Below are 17017 nucleotides of genomic sequence, written 5' to 3' on the forward strand. Positions count from 1 at the left end.
CCAGGGAACTGTGCGTGATACCATAACAAAAAAGGTTAAACGATTGCCCCAGGTCTCAGAACAGGAGGCCCAGGGACCAAAAAAGAAACCTTCCATGAAGGCTCTCTAGGCCTTGAATTCAAGATGAGGTGGAAAGTAGGGTCAACTGCCCCTGGGCTGCCTGACACCAAAGATCATCCTTCAAAGATCACCCCCTCCTCCCAGGAACAGCAAAAGATCAACAGGCCAAGAAAAAGTGAGATCAGGGACCCCTAAGAAACCACTGGCAGTCGAGTTGATCCAGTAGTAGGCAGGGTACAAAGCACTGGCCTATGAGTGACGCAGACGACAGTGGTCAAGGGTGGGGGCGGGGTGCAGACGTGAAGAAGATCTGAACCCTGACAGCTGAGGTCTTCACTCGGGCAGCTTCCACCAAACCACACTGCTGGCCAACTAAGACTAAGTGCCGGGTCTACTGCTTAATGCTGGGAAATGATGTCCATGGGAACAGTTCTAAGGCATAAAGTCCTCTGTTCCTGACATTTAGATAGATATTCAGAATCAAGATCAGATTAGTGGGAATTAGGTTGGGGTCTTTCAACCACACATCAGAGGGGCTAAAGAAGCCCAAAATGATCCTAAACCATGAGTAATTTTACCTTTGATTTGGGCGCCCATCACGTTTATTTTCTAACCTTCAAGGGCTTCTTTTGCTGGAGTGGCTGGTAATAGGGGGGTCCTGAATCACCACCATCCAGTGTGTGCCAGTTTGCAAGGCAGTTGACCTCTAACAAGGATTGCAAACCAGAGACCAGTTATGTCAAGAAAGAACTTCTCCCATATCCCAAATTTGGAATTCCATTGAAGCTCCATACACTGAATTTTTTTTTCTCTCCTCCAAACTCTCTGGAACTGTGAATTCCCATGGCTGATGAAAAGTTAGTTTAGGAAAAGAAAATAGAAACACTTTCACTTGTTTTGAATCTCTGAGATCTCTTCCAACAGTGAGGTGTGTGGCAGGGTCCTATGATCCTTGATTCTCACAGGATGACCCAACCATCAAAGTCACATCAGCGTCGAAGCGGCTCTAGCACCTCTTTTTATTTTTAAATTTATTTATTTAGTTTATGTGCGCTGATGTTTTCCCCCATGCATGTCTGTGTCAGGGTGCCAGATCCTCTGGAACTAGAGTTACAGACAGTTGTGAGCTGTCATGTGGGTGCTGGGAATTGAACCCAGATCCTCTGGAAGAAGCAGCCACTGCTCTTAACCACTGAGCCATCTCTCCAGCCATCACTCTTAATGTGAACTGGTGGCCTCTGTGTCAACAAATTAATGAAATCTGCCCCCCTTTAGTGACTAAACTTTTCTTTGAAGTTATCCTAGAACATCAGGCACTCAGCTGTCATAGCTGTACCAACATCTTGTCCTAGGGAAAACAGCCTCATTCACAGTGTTGCCAATGATGAAGATGGGCAGTGGAACCTCCCACGTTAAACTCAATGAAAACACAGCCCTGTCTTGGTGGTATACCTCAGGTGGTATCATTCTGATGAATTATTTTACAGCAGTGTTCCAAGTTCTCATCTTTATATTGTAGAATATTTTACACACACACACACACACACACACACACACACTAACGACTTTGCCTGATATCTAAAGCCAGTATAAAAACGAACAAAATTAGATAATGAATAACTGAGAAATCAATGAAATGTAAGTGGGAGATCAATAGTCTGTCCAAGTCAGGGTAAATTAAAACAGCCAAGGAGAGCAGAATCGAGTTGTTTTTGGAATTTTATGTTAGAAATATTTGACTAAAAGTAGTAACGCAAGTAAAAAAATATAGTTTTCAGGATATTATTTATAAAGGTGTTAAGAGGACTTGTCTAGGACAGGACAGATAGCTCTGTGGCTACAAACACTGGCTGCTCTTCCAGCAGACGGAGGTTTGATTCCCAGCACCCACATGGGGACTCACACTATCTGCAACTCCAGGGAACTCAATGATGCCCTCTTCTGTCCTCTACAGGTGCCAGGCACAATGTGGCTCCCAGACATGCATGCAAAGCATCCATACACATGAAATAAAATAATAAAAATATTTAAATGACCTGTATATAATTACAAATTTTAATTCTTACCTTAAAGTAGCCAAGGAGAAAAAAAAGCATTTTTTTTGCGCTCCTTCTGAGTAATCATTGAAATTTTAGAACAAATAAATGAATCTGAAATATTCTTATGGACACATATGAAACACATGAACTGGCCAGGTTTCCCAAAGATAACATCAAGTCATTTCCTCTTATTTCCTTCCTCAAAGGGACCTCAAGTGAGAATTCTCAGACCACCAAAATGCTGTTTATAATCACAACCAAATCTTGAGGAAAGAGTAAACACAAGTTTAAGTCACCATTACTTAACTGAAAAAATATTGCCTTTGATATTTTCCCCTCTACCCTTATGTGACCTGTTTCCTCTCACCAAATGCTGCCAAATGTCCAGAGTTTCCTGGCAAGGAGAGATTTGTCCCGACTGCTGGCAGGCCAGGACACAGAAAAACTTCCAGCTCCATTCTATGTTATGTTTTGTTGTGTAATTATGAAAATAAATTTAGGCCAAATGCGATATCTGAGTATACATCTGTAATTGCTCAAGGAGTGGCATGTGAGGTGCACGAAACAATATTTATTCCAAATCGTAGGTCTTTAAGGTTAGTGACATCTGAGCCCACTAGGAAAATTGATGTAAACACAGACTGGACTGAGGTGAACGGACTGGCCTAGGGAAATGTTGGTGGCATGATTGTAAAATGCATCTCATTGAAAAGAATCTTCCTTGTTTCCTATGGGGCGGGGATGTTGGAATAAAGCCGGACTCCACTGAGAACTCATACTTCCAACATGAAGATAATGAGTGCCTGTTGCTAATTTGTCTTGACTTTGGCTTAACGCATTGGAGGATTGATAAATCATTTCCAATGATTTAAATTCAACTTCTCCACCCCATGAATAGCAAGGAAATGCCTAACCAGCAGTAGGAAGTACCAAGTCACATTATATCTTAGCTGAAACTGAAAACGAAGCATAGATCTGTTCTCCTGTTACATAACCAAGCTGGCAAAGTTGCTCAATAAATAATAAAGGTGAAATATTCTTAATAAACAATCATCTTTCTTTTCAAACATCCTGCAATTCTTCTGGTTTAATTTTCTCTTTGCCGTTTGATGCATAGGATAGATACCACATTAATAACAGACTGAAGGGAAACTACACTCCTCATATTAAAAACTGTGGAAGAGATTTCTTTTTTATTGTCTCTGTGTTAGTGCCGATGTTCCAATTCTTCTTAGGAGCAGTGCTGACTTAAAAAATTAAGTTTTCTTTTCAATTTATTATTGCATTTTTTATACTATTACCCCACACTGGCAGTAGGGACATAAGGATCAGTAATTTATAATGACATTTTTTTTAGACCATGCAAAGCTGCTATTTAGACATCCTTAAATCCAATTTTTGTATGTGGACTTAATTGCACAGTAATCCAGTTCCCAAAGACATCAAAGGCCACATTCCCACTCTTTACCAAGATTTCAATTGCTCTCCTAAGCTAGTAAGTTTAAAGCATGATCAAATTTGTTCTTCAATCACTTGAGCCCTGTTAATAAACTATTCTGTGTGCTCACTCACCCATTCTAAGATTCTGCAATGTCTTTGAGATATCTTCAAGAGGAATCTACAAAGACATCTTTGAAGGCAAGCTGCTCCGGGGTAAACTTTACCAACACTGTTTTCCTACTCCACAGAAGTTAACAGGTGACACGATCCAATATAAGTCAGACATCATCTTTTCTCCCCCCCACCCCTGTACACAAAGCTGTTTTTAAAAACTATATCTAACGCACTATACGGTGTTTGCGGAATTTGATAATTTAGCATCAACTATTGATCCCACCACCCACCAGGGGAAAAGTCCCCACCCATGATTCCCAAGTATTTCTTGGGCTCTACCACATTAGCACAACAAGAAAAAAAGAAAAGAGAGAAAGCAAGGGAGGAGGAAAACACGGGTGGCGAGCATGGGAGGAGGAAAACACAGGTGGCGTGGCGGTCGAGCAGAACGCAGAAGCGCGGAAGGCCGACATAGGAAAGGAAACAGTGCCACTTACCGCTCTCACTGTCCGACTTGTTCTCGTGCTCCGTGTCAGTCAGGGTGAGGGCTGAGTTGGACCGGCTGGACAGGCAGGAACTGCGGCCCGATTTGACCCCCCTGCCCCAAAGTCTCATGGCATGCTCTGGGGACATCACTGCTTCGTTCTCCGCATCAGCATCTGACCCTGCACTGATGGAGTAACCTCTGTGAGGGAGCCCCATTTCCGCACAGAACGCCACTCCTCTTCGAGCTGCGGACTCACACACTCCTAACTGCCTTAGGGTAAAATTCTGTCCTAATTAGGGGGAAAGAGAGATAACAGCTAGTGAGTATAGAGTCCTGTGTTTTAGGTTTTTTTTCTTTCATTATTATTATTATTATTATTATTATTATTATTATTATTATTATTGTTATTATTTCAAAAAGAAAACCTCCCGGAAAGAGAGACACTCCGTGGTCCAGGCTTTCCCGCTATCAGCCCCAGGAGTCTGCTCTGGCTTTGCAGGCATATGGTCAAGTGGATGCAATTACGGGAAGGGAGCATGGAGGTTCAGTGGGCTGGTGGCAGGCTTCAGTTCAGATCCCTTCTGTCACCTTCAACCCACAAGCACCTCCAGAGATGGATTCATGGCTCGACCATGAACACAACCATGAACAGAGGGAAGGACTGGTTTCTGATGGTGGAATTTGGCTTAGCAGATTGTGAAGCAATAGAAACCCTCATCTATCCTGGTTTGGGTCCTAACTATGGGATTTTTTTTTTTTCCCCACTTACATGCTACTTCTTTGGGTGAATAAAAGTTTACCTCAGGGTAAGTTACTGCTTCAATAGCAGCAGGAGCTTGGTCATTTAAATTGTATCTTCCCACCTTAACTCAGAGAGAAATATAAACGTGTGTGTGTGTGTGTGTGTGTGTGTGTGTGTGTGTGTGTGTGTCTGTGTGGGCGTGCAGGTGTGTGTGTGTGTGCGTGCGTGCATGTGTGTACAGTGTATGCATACATATGTACGTGTGCGTGTGTGTGTGTAGATGTGTGTGTACATTTTTATGTGTGTACATGGATGTGTAGGTATGGGTGTGTGTGTGTGTGTGTGTGTGTGTGTGTGTGTGTGTGTGTGTGTGTACCTGGACACTCAATGGTGTAATACCTTGAAAATTAGCACCATGCGCTGCATATCTATTTTCCTAGATGTTTTGCCTTAAGAACCACCTGGAAATATCTGTACTGACCAAAGTGAACCAAGGTTTTCAAGTACAGCACACTCTAAAAAGAAAGTGGGAGTGATATGTTTTTAAAAATTAATGATACAATCAGGTTCCCCGGAAATAAATGGCTGTGAACTCCGCAAGCCTTTACTAATAAATTGAGCATAATAAAACCCATGGCACTGCAATCACTTAAAGCAAAAGTGTTTAAATGAGGTGACACTTCAGAAAGACCGTGAGTATTAATGACTCTTCCCAGCTTGTATTTGTTTTTGAAATTTTCAGTATTTTATGACACTGTGGATGAGGAGAATTCGAAACCTGTTTGATTGTAGAATGTCTACATAAGACTCTCCCAGCTTTACGTCTTGCCTGTATGAGAGTGTCCTAAATGTAGGCACCTCCAGAATCAAATATATATATAAAGACAAGTAGTAGGAAAAGACTGATTTAAACACAGCTTCTTTACCAAATCTTTTATGAATATTAAGTATTTATATGACTCATGGTCTTAATTTTCCCACTTCCATCTTATGGATTTACATGAATATTTTAAAGTTAATTTGCTGTTATGAGAAACCTACATTATATTTTTAAGAGAGGGTATTATAAATTATTTGTGATAAAATGGCATGTTGAATCTTCTAGGAAATAAATCAAACATAAGACCCAATATAGTAAATATTTGGTTGTAAAGCTGCCAGCCCCCTCCAGGCCCCGCACATTTAAACTGGTGTGGTTAATTGTTTTATTGCTGTGGTCATATCAGAAGTTGGGATCAGCTTTATCTCAGTCAGACTTCCAAATGGATTCTGACAATGACAGTCATAAATAATGAAAACCGCTGCTACAATTAGCTTAGAAATCAAACAGTGCTTATCAGAGAGATGTGAATAAGCACTGGAATCAAGTCAGTATATAAGGAAAAAAAAAAAACTGCCAAGAAAAAAGGAGGAGAAAGTAAGGAAAGTCGCTCCTCCCAGCCAGGGTGAAGGAAGGCAAACTCGTGGGGTAATTCGGTGTCTTCTGTGTTTGTAACGAATTCCCACAGGTTTTACCTATGGAAGTTGGTAAAAGCAAGGCTGATACCATGCAGCGAGGAAACGGATTGCTACGGAAGAATTTTCTCATTGCGATTTACTGGTCACTTTTTTTTTTTTTTTTTTTTTTGATTTTTGATTTTTGATTTTCGAGAAGGTTTTCTGTGTAGTTTTGCGCTTTCTGGGACTCAGTTGTAGCCCAGGCTGGCCTCGAACTCACAGAGATCCGCCTGGCTCTGCCTCCCGAGTGCTGGGATTAAAGGCGTGCGCCGCCACCGGCCAGCTACTGGTCACTTTTAAAGTGGAGCAAGGGCTGAAAAACACTTAAGTGTTGCCATCAAATATACAAATTTTTCAGATTGGAATACATGAGAAGGGAAATACTTAGAGTCAGGGAAAAAAATACACTAGTATATCCTCTGAAACTCTCTCTTATCCTGGGAAATGTCTATGTTCCAGAATAAAAACAACAACCAAAACAAGAATTCTCCACTTCCTGAGCTATAACTTGGAACATTTTCCCAAGGTAACAACTTTTCGCCCTACTGGCGTCCAGATATAAAATCTACACAGAGAGAAAGCAGAAAGCTACAGCCCTTAATTGCTCTCCAGGTATAAACATAGCTCGCCATGCAGCTAAACATCCCACATGTCGAATCCTCGTGAAAAAAATACACACAACCCAAACTCCAGAATTCTCTGACCCTTTGCAGTCAGTAACTCACAAGAACTCAAATCTCTTTAGGGCTAGTTCTAAAATTTAAACTATAAAGCAAACAGGATGGGAGGAACCTCGGCTGGAGTTTCTTCCACTGACTCGAAAAGTTTATTTTTGTTTACAGAAGGACACTGAACTTGACTTCAGATAGATCTAGGTTAAAGCCACCCACGAGTTCTGCTAAGGTCTCTTTCCTACCATATTTTACAGCTCTCAGAGTGTGCAGGACTTGACCTAGGGGATGATGCTTCTGGGCTGGCGATGTGCTCAGTGATGCAGCTCTTGCTCAACACGTGTGAGGTGCAAGATAGAAACCTAGCCCTAAAAAGGAGTGTGCATGTGTGTGTGTGTGTGTGTGTGTGTGTGTCTGTATGGGGGGGGAGATGGCTTATGTAAATGTGAAAAAAATCCCTTAAAATATATCGGTAAACATAGTAATCATAGAGGGACCTATAGTTTAAAGATTCCTTTTCAAACCGTCTGCAAATAGTGGCATCACCAACAAAGCTGGCGTTTAGGTCAGTAGTCTGCCATCACTGCAAGATGTCTCCCTGAAGAACTGCTCCCACACTTCCACTATTCAGTCTTCTCTTGGGTAGGCAGTCCTGACTGTTTAGGATCTTCTGCTTGAAGGTGATCACCCTTGGGGACAACTAATCATTAAGCCAGAGTAATTCGTCTATCAAATTATTTCCCATGACCTAGTGATGTTTGTAAGATAGGCTATTCTTAAAAAAAAAAAAAAAAAAAAAAACAAACAAAAAAAACAAAAAAAAACACAAACAGTTTTGGCAAACATAGAGGAGAGAAGAAATGTTCCTGCCTGGGAGAAGGGGAGCTGCCAGAGACGAAAGAGCTGGGACAGTCGGGTTGAGCTGGCTTTGTCTAAGAGAAGAACTGGGGGCAATATAGAGGAGTTGGTGTATAAGAAGCCACCAAAGACAATTCCGTGAAGGAGAAACACTTGTGAGACATGGAGAATAAGCCTCAGCTTCGTGAGACAAAGACTTATTAGCCTTATGTTCTTTGCAGTAGTTCTAACAGCATTAATTTAACTGATCCTTTTGCCTTTCACAGTCTCTATATTAACTGTTTGTCTAAAATTGGCAAAAAAAAAAAAGTATTTATTTTTATCTGCTGTGCTTTGAATTTTGGTAACCTTGGTCAGCAGGGCCAACAGCAGATCTTCCCATTATAATTTGAAACAGGACCAGAACAATAAATTGTAGCAAGAACAAAGTACACCTGAGGGCGGAATGCAGTGTGATTCAAATGCAAAGTTCGCTTGGATTAGATTAGCCAATTCTGTTTTATGATACTCATAAACTGAAAAATCTCTACAGGAAAAAAATTGAATAAATATAGCCAAGGCAGGTTGCATCACTTTAAAATAAGTTTATACTGAAAAAAATAAAAAGGAATTGGGACAAAGTAGACAGGATGGTCTAAGAACGAACATGGCAGCATAGCATTTATGCCTTGAATGAATGAGGGAGATCAGGAAACAGGGTTAGCCACACAGGCTGACTTCCTACCTCTCGAAGTACCTAGAAACTAGTCAAAGCAGGGAGGGACTTTGCTAAGAATGACACTTGAAAATAATATGGAAGAGAACAAGGGGTGCGGGTGATTCTCTCTCTCTCTCTCTCTCTCTCTCTCTCTCTCTCTCTCTCTCTCTCTCGAGTGTGTGTGTGGCTGTCAGATGTTTTTATTTGTGTATTTATTTTGTCTGTGTGTGTGTGTGTGTGTGTGTGTGTGTGTGTGTGTGTGTGTGTGTGTGTGTTTTAAAACAGGGTCTCAGTAGCCTAGGTTAGCCCGGGACTCACCACGGTTTCATAACGAAGGTGACCTTGAACTCCCATCCTCCTGCCCCCACTCTTCCCAAAGGCTGGCATTACAAGTGTGTAACACCACTGAGTTAGGCGTGGTGATGAGGACTAAACTCAGGGCTTCATGCATCCCAGATAAGCAGTCAGTCAATTGAGTGACATGTAGTGATCAGCTCTGGGGAGGTGCAATTCCCAATGGATGCACTGCGCACCATTCAGTGTATTTCAGGAGACTCACAGATTTCTGTAACTATGAACAAATCAATTTGTGAATGCTTTTACTATCCCCATGAAAGACCCCCTCATTATCAGCCCTCTCATCTCTTCTGCCAGCACCCTTCCCTCTCCTCTTCCTTGGCAACCACTCATCCACTCCCATCCGTACTGATGCCGATGTGAGACATTTCGGAGAAGAACCTACAGTGTGTGTTCTCCTGTGCCCGGCTCGCTTCACTGAGCACTGTATTTTTTCCAATGCAAACGTGGGCGTGAGATGGCTCAGGAGTTATAAGGGTATTTGTCCCAAGCTTGACCTGAGTTCCATCTGTTCACCCCAAGGGGTAGAGGAGAGAACCAATCCCTGAAAGCTGTCTTTTGACCTCCACATTCACACCTTAGTACATGTGTGCCCATCCACCCACCCACCCACATACACACACCCACCCACACAAATAAATAAATGCAAAATATAAAGCTACACAGAGAAACCCTGTCTCGAAAAACCAAAAAAATAAAAAAAAATAAATAAATGCAAAATATGAAAAAAATTAAAACAAAGAGAAAGACATTTTAGTCCGTATCAGAAAATACATGCCTTTTCATATCTGAGCATTGCAGTGTGGGGATATGTCGTCTTTCACATAGCCATTCATTAGACAGTGGGCATTTGAGTTGTTTCTATTCGGGGCCACTATGAAAACACCCTTAGGAATACATGCACACAAGGTTTGGCGCATGCATGTCTTCATCTCTCCTGGAGTTACATTAGGAGAGGAGTCGCCGAGCCCCAGCACAGGGAGATGCTTGGCATTCTCAAGCCCTGCCAGATGCTCGCCACAGCTGATGCACTGTGTTCTCCCCATCATCAGCGTATGAGGGCCCCAAGTTCATGTTCTCGCTGCCACTCGTTACTATCAGTTCCTTCTCTAGGATATCACACTGTAAGGAGTGTTAAAATTTGCAGTGAGTCTTTGGAATATAGGTCATTGGTATCGACTTCAAGGGGAAAACGAGAATCACTGTTCTTTGTTGAAAGCTGTTCGTTCCATGGGCTTACTAGGAGACTCTATTCAGACCTCATCCTATATTCCTTTGTCTCCTAGTATGCCATTTTATTTCTTAGAAAATGCCTTCCCACTGCAATAACAACCACTCTCAGTCAGATAATTTAGCCTAATAACTACATGCTATACAAAGTAACTTCATCCTAAATGTACACAGACAAGAAACATTTGCTACAGCATCCATGCAAAAATTTAAATAACGCAAATGTTTACCAGAGAATGACTGCCTGAGTGAGACTCATATATTTGCTAGGGAACATTGCATGGCTAACTTAAAGCAGGAATATGGACTTACATCTTCAGTTCCTGAGGAAAGCCACACACACACACATATATATTTTTTAAGTTGAAAAGTGCTAGTTACGCAATAGCGTATGTGGTATGATCACGCTTCGGGAAACTAAGGAAGAGTGAAGAAACAGATATAAATGTACCTGCGTTCTCAGCCTGAATAAAAAGGAGGAAGTATAAATAACTTATGACGGTCCATTTAGAATGGATTGGATGCAAAGAAAACGATGAGACAGAATAGGTTTGAAGGTTGTTTTTTTTTTTTCTCACGATTACTACCTCAATAACTTAAAAATAAAGGAAAAAACTAAAACATTTTAAAAATGGATTTTGTTGATGTGCATTTTAATAGTTCAGATTCAAAAACCACCTTCTCTAGAAAAAGCTGTGTTTCCAATCCTTCCTACTTTGAAGAAATGAAGTTGTGTGTGTTTTCCTTCTTCACACATGGATCATCTTTTTTTTTTCTTTTTTTTTTTTTTTTTTAAGATTTATTTATTTACAGTGTTCTGTCTGCATGTGTCCTTGCAGGCCAGAAGAGGGCACCAGATCTCATTATAGATGGTTTTGAGCCACCATGTGGTTGCTGGGAATTGAACTCAGGATCTCTGGAAGAGCAGCCAGTGCTGTTAACCTCTGAGCCATCTCTCCAGCCCATGGATCATCTTAAAAGAGAATAAAGAGCCATTTGTTTCCAAGCAACAACTGTAATTCAAACATGGAAATGGGTAGATCGATCAGTATAAATATGACAAAAATAAAATAATCGACCACTCTCTGGTATCAAGCTTTTATTTATTTAGGATTTTATTTTTATTTTCAGTGTGTGTAGGGTGTGTGTGTGTGTGTGTGTGTGTGTGTGTGTGTGTGTGTGTGTGACTATAGTGTCCACAGAGACAAGAAGCAGGTGTTGGGATCCCTAGAAGCTGAGATTAGAAGTTGTTGGGAGCCTTCCAATAAGGGTGCAGGGAACTGAATTCAGGTCCCTCACAAGAACAATGCATGCTCTTAACCATAGAACCACCTCCTATTTGTCAATATTTATCATCACAACGACTTATCATCACAACGACTGTACCTGACAGAAGCAACTTAAGGAAGAAAGCTGACTTTATTTATTTATTTTAGCTCAGGGTTTCAGAGCAATCAGCATCTCATGAGTGAAGAGAGCAGTTAATGCCAGGTAGGACTAGAAAGCAGACCAAAGGAGGATGTCAATAAATCAACTCACTTTCTTCTTTTTCCAGTTTTATTCCACTGGACCATCAGCCTAGGGAATGGTGCTGCCCACCCAAGGCATGCCTTCCTCTCTCAGGTAATCTCCTCTGGAAATGTCCTCAAAGATAGGCCACAGGTGTACTTCGCCAATATCCTATGTGATTTCCAAGGCAGGCAAGTTGGCACTGGACATTAACCATCCACCTGTGCCATGTTGATGGAGGAGTATTTTCTATGTCACTACTGTAGAGGGTAGCTGTTCCAGCTTTGACCTGGAAGTACTACCCCCATTGAGGCTTCCGGTAACTGCCATGCCTATGAGGCGGGGCCGAGAGATGAGCCCTTAAGACCCGAGATCCGGATATGCCGGCTCTCTTGGTTCCTGGCTCCTGGACACTGGAGATAGACCGAGCAGAGTTCTCCAGAGAACACCGCTGGACTGCACTACACCTTTCCCAGACCCTGTAGCCTATCCCTTCACTTGTGAGTTACCCCACAAAATAAACCTCCCTTTCAACTACGTGGAGTGGCCTTAATACTTCCACCAATATACTACAGTTGAGGAAAAACAGCACAATTTTCTGCTCCGCAGCAATAATCTTGTGTTTCCAGAGAATGGTGACAATGAGCTTTGTGCTCCATACTTATTACTACAACCACAGTCTAGTGGAGGCAAGCCCCTGTAGGATGTCCCCTCCACAATCATCTGGGATGCAGCCATGGGGAGAGGGGGTTCCCTCGGTCCACCGAAATTTGAGGTGCTCACCAAGGTGGATTTGATGAAAACCCCGGTTATGTCTTCAAGCAGAAAAAGTGGGGGCAGAGTGAATATTATGAATACCCCTCCCCCCTTTTCAGGATTGGATTTGTCAGGCTTCCAGGGGAGGGGACTTGTATGGATACTGAATGAAGGTTTGGTGGAGAAAACGAGAAAGCCTAGGTTGTGAATCCACTGACTTGTAAAGAAAGAACAAGTTTAATCCTCACGAAGGATTTATACACTCAAACCACAAAAAAACAAAAACTGATTTTCACAACCATCTGCAATTAGAGTAATGCTAAAATATTTCTTCTTATCAAAGAGGTACTCTGAAAATGAATTTTCTTTTTACCTACTCATTATGCCTTTAGAACAGCCCCAGCCCCGGAGATGATAATACCCCTGCCACATATCTGCTGGTATCTGATAGGCAGACTGTGGGAGGTGCTGGTCTCAATATGCATATGGTTTGGCACGAAGCAGCAGGTGTTTAATAATTGCGACTGAAACAGCACCACGGTGCTTCACAATGTGTATATCCAAAATTGGCAACGTGGCAAGGAACCAGATACAAGTTTAGCAGTAAGCCCTGGGCTCAAGACATCAGACCCATAAAGGCCAAGGCAGGGGAAAGGATTAGTCCCACTGCGTCCCGAGGAGGCCTCTAAGCTACATCTATCTCCTCGCACCTTCTGGTAGGTAATCTACAAAGCTGCTTGACCGCCAAGCCTGAAAGAAGAGCTCGCCTACTTAGCCAAAATGAGTTAACAATCAGTTAGGTAGGGGAGCTAAAAGAGGGATGGAAGAAGGAAGCCACTAACATGAAACGGTGATAAACTGGGGCTACTTAACTTGTGTCTTTAGTAGAGAAATTTAAGGTTGAGTAAACATGACCATCTAAATCCTTTAATCCCGCCGCTGACATTTATAGCGACGGAGGGGGATTAATCATTTGATCTCCAAATGAATCATTTTAAGCAGTTAATATTTAAAAGTAATAAACTTTGGAGTTGCAGTAATTAGCCCAGTAGATCTGATTAATGCCTCGGGTTTTTGTCTCTTTTTATAAAACCCAATTTTCAAGACACACAAAAAGCTGAATTTCCTCAGTCCCCGGTACAACAGAAAACACAAGACAGGGTCTGAGATTCCTTTCATTTTTGTATGATGACAGAGGTGAGGGAGAAGACTGGAGAAGTGAGAAGTTTGGGGTCTAACTGGAAATTCATTGCAGCATTAAGTGCTAAATGGTAAGACCATATGCTCATATTTCTTTTGAAGTCTAGGATCAGTTCCCATTATTCACTATAATGGCATCCAAGACTAAACTAAATTTCAGTCTTTAAAATTAAAAGCATTTTCCTCTTGGCTCTCGAATATTCCTCTGACAATTGCCAACATGTCTGAAGGTTTAATATATTTTCATACTCTAGAAACATACAAATAAAATATAAATAAGAAGAATAAGAAAAGTAATTTTTTTTCTACTTCATGCCCAAAGCCAGGGTAAAAATGGTGCAGAGACACAGAGATATTATTGTTATTACTTTTGTTTATTTATTTGTGTGGCTGCACACGAGTGTGGTGATATTTTATCTGTGCTGTTTAGAAATTCGTCTCCACGTGAGTGTGCATGCACGTGTATGCAGGTCAAAGTGCGAGCATGGGGTGAGCATGCCGAGGTCAGAAGACAGCTTGTGGGTGTCCACTCTCTCCTTCTACCATGTGTGCCCCAGGGATCAAACTCCGATCTTCAGACTTGGCATCAAGTGCCGTTGTTACCCACGGAGCCATCTTGGCAGCCCCACATAATTAATACTTTAATCAGAGGAGTTATAAATACTATTTTTATATCTGCCCGATGCTATTTGTGACATTCTAAAATTATATGTATAACTTCATGTCCTACATTTTAAGAAATACGAATTCAATTCTTTTCATCTATTCGGAACATACAGAAGCATTTAAATACTATCATTTTAGTAATATTGTTAATAGTCAACTGCCTTCACCCACTCGTAATCAATATCTAAGTGCTTAGACTTTTTCTATTAGGAAACTGAGGAAATATTTGAAAGGCAAGTTCCCATTGACATGACACCACCTCTTAATTCTTGGAGCATGATCTGGGATATGTCATGTGTATTATTATTGTAATGTGCTTTCACTCAATAGAACCTTTTGGTACCACGGCGTCTGAGGTTGTTTTTAAGTGAGGACTGTGGTTATAGCTCAGCAGAGACTCCGTGATTGCACACGCCACCAAATGGAATCTCACCCTGGCTGAACTTGAAGGAGGAGAAAACTACAAACCCCAAATGTGCCACATTCAATTAGCCATGTTTGACCATGTCTACTTTTGGTTTGCTTTGGGGATCGCTGGTTAAGAAAGTTTCATATACAGGAAAACTCACCAAAGCAGACACTTTATGCTCTGTAAGAAATGCAGCCACCACAAGTCTCAATCAGATATGGCGCCTCTGTACCGAGCCCACCAGGTTCCTCCATGCCCCGTCAACCCCTAACGGACAAGCATTCCCCTGCTTCTTATAGATCAGCCCTGTCTGCTCTTTTAGCATGTTAATGGAGCCATGCAGCATGGACTCTGGATCCTTTTGATTAGTGGAATGTTTCTGATATCCTTCCATGTTGTCACATGTCAATGTCATTCTTTGGTACTGTCAGGTCACATTCACTTGAATGAATATGCCACGCTTTGCAAAAATTCATTTACCTGGTGAACTTTCTCTGGGCCCATTATGAACATGGGGGCTATGAACACATGTTCTTAATTGTTTCAAGTAAATACTTGGGAAATTGAATTCCTGGATCAGGGGATGTGGCAGGGTGTTACAGTTAACTGCCTATAACAAATTGCCAGTTTCCAAAGTGGTTGTGCCAATTCACATTTCACTTTCCGTCAGCGATGTATGAGAAATGCATTATTCCAAATTCACCCTTACATGACACTGCCAATCAGTTCCCTTTCTAAACAGTCACAGGGCAGTTGTGTTTATTTGTGTGTGCGAGTGTGTAGGCATGAACATGCCACGGCACACATGGCAGAGGACAACTTGCTGGTATTGGTGCTCTCTTCCACGCTATGGGTCTTGGGATTGCATGTCCCATTTATCAGGCTCGGCAGCAAACTCCTTTAACCTATCCAGACTTTTTGCCAGGCTTATTTTTTGGTGTTTTTTGTTTGTTCGTCTTGTGGATACAGGTTCTCACTAAGTATCCCAGGCTAACTTTTGATCACCTTGCCTCCACCTTCCAAGTATGAGATTCATTGAATAACTGAATACCTACTCCTGAAAGTTGTTCTTTTTCATTCCAGGAATTCTAATGGAGAGTTAAAGATTCCCATTGCACCTGTAATCTTCATCTCTTTGGTGGCTAATGATTCTGTGTACTTCATCTGATATATATTAAAATTTGTGTACTTTTTAGGTAACATTTCTTATACAAGTTTTCTTATAAATGATGTAGGCACTCTTTTTGATATACTATAGATTATATCTTTTATAGACACACTATATATTATTCTATATATCGTATATTATATATTATATTCTATATACAAGCCCTTTGAACACATACATACACACATGTACACAGAAATATTTTTTCATAGACCATAGCTTGCATTTTCATTTGCTTAAAGATACTGTACGTAAGCAGAACTATTTGTTTGATGGAGTCTAATTCATGAAGATTTCTTTAATATTTAGTCTTTTATAACCTAAGAGATTTTACCTACTCCGAGATATTCCAGAACACATCTAACTTCTTATGCTGTTTTATAGTAGAAATTGAAAAGAAAGAGCCAACAAGAAAAATGGTTTGGAATGACCCTACTTATTCCTGGAACTGACCAGCTATTGTCTGTGTGGAATGTGACAAGTCTGGCTCTCATATTTCCTCACCTCTCTGAAAGACTTACTAAATGGTAAAGCTTTCTCAACTGTGGAAGTATGTAGTGACAGAAAATGGCAGGCGATGGACTTGAGACTACGATTTAAAAATACAGAAGCTCAAGAGAAGGAAACGGAGAAAAAGGCTTTGATAGAATTGTGTATCTATAGGGTTAAAATTTCCTGCGGCACCAGAGACGCTTATATTTCATCTCTGAGCTAAATCTAAAGAGCTTACAAAAGAACCTTGGTGTTGACTCTGTAATCCCAGCATTAGAGGTTGAAGTTCTAGGACTGTGGTGTTGGAGGCCAGCCTGGGCTACACAGTAAATTCCAAGACAGCCTGGGCTACAGTGTGAGACCTTGTCTCAAAATCACAGAGAGATAGGAAGGAGAGGAATGGAGAAAGAAGTGTGTGTGTGTGTGTGTGTGTGTGTGTGTGTGTGCATGTGTGTATGTGTATACGTGTATGAGTATGTATGTGTGTGTGGTGTGTGAGGTGTGTGTGTGTGCATGTGTGTGTGTTGTCTGTGTATGTGTGTGAGTGTGTGTATGTGTGTGAGTGTGTGTATATGTGTGTGTGTATATGTGTGTGTGTCTGTATATGTGTGTGTGTCTGTGTGTT

At 41.3% G+C, this 17017-nt stretch overlaps 1 protein-coding gene across 10 annotated transcripts in view; it reads right to left on the reverse strand.

Moving 5' to 3' along the window:
- Tenm3 (teneurin transmembrane protein 3) overlaps nt 1-17017 on the reverse strand; it is a 727726-nt gene that overhangs the window by 429967 nt on the left and 280742 nt on the right. For 9 of the 10 annotated variants that reach the window (XM_028854525.2, XM_028854518.2, XM_028854523.2 and 6 more), the window contains exon 3: nt 4151-4429. The exons of the other annotated variant lie outside the window; for it this stretch is intronic. In XM_028854525.2, coding sequence (XP_028710358.1) covers nt 4151-4429 — 279 coding nt within the window. The remainder of the gene's footprint in view (nt 1-4150; nt 4430-17017) is intronic. 10 annotated transcript variants of the gene reach the window in all.

Source organism: Peromyscus leucopus, chromosome 17 (assembly GCF_004664715.2).
Source record: "Peromyscus leucopus breed LL Stock chromosome 17, UCI_PerLeu_2.1, whole genome shotgun sequence".
NCBI lineage: Eukaryota > Metazoa > Chordata > Mammalia > Rodentia > Cricetidae > Peromyscus > Peromyscus leucopus.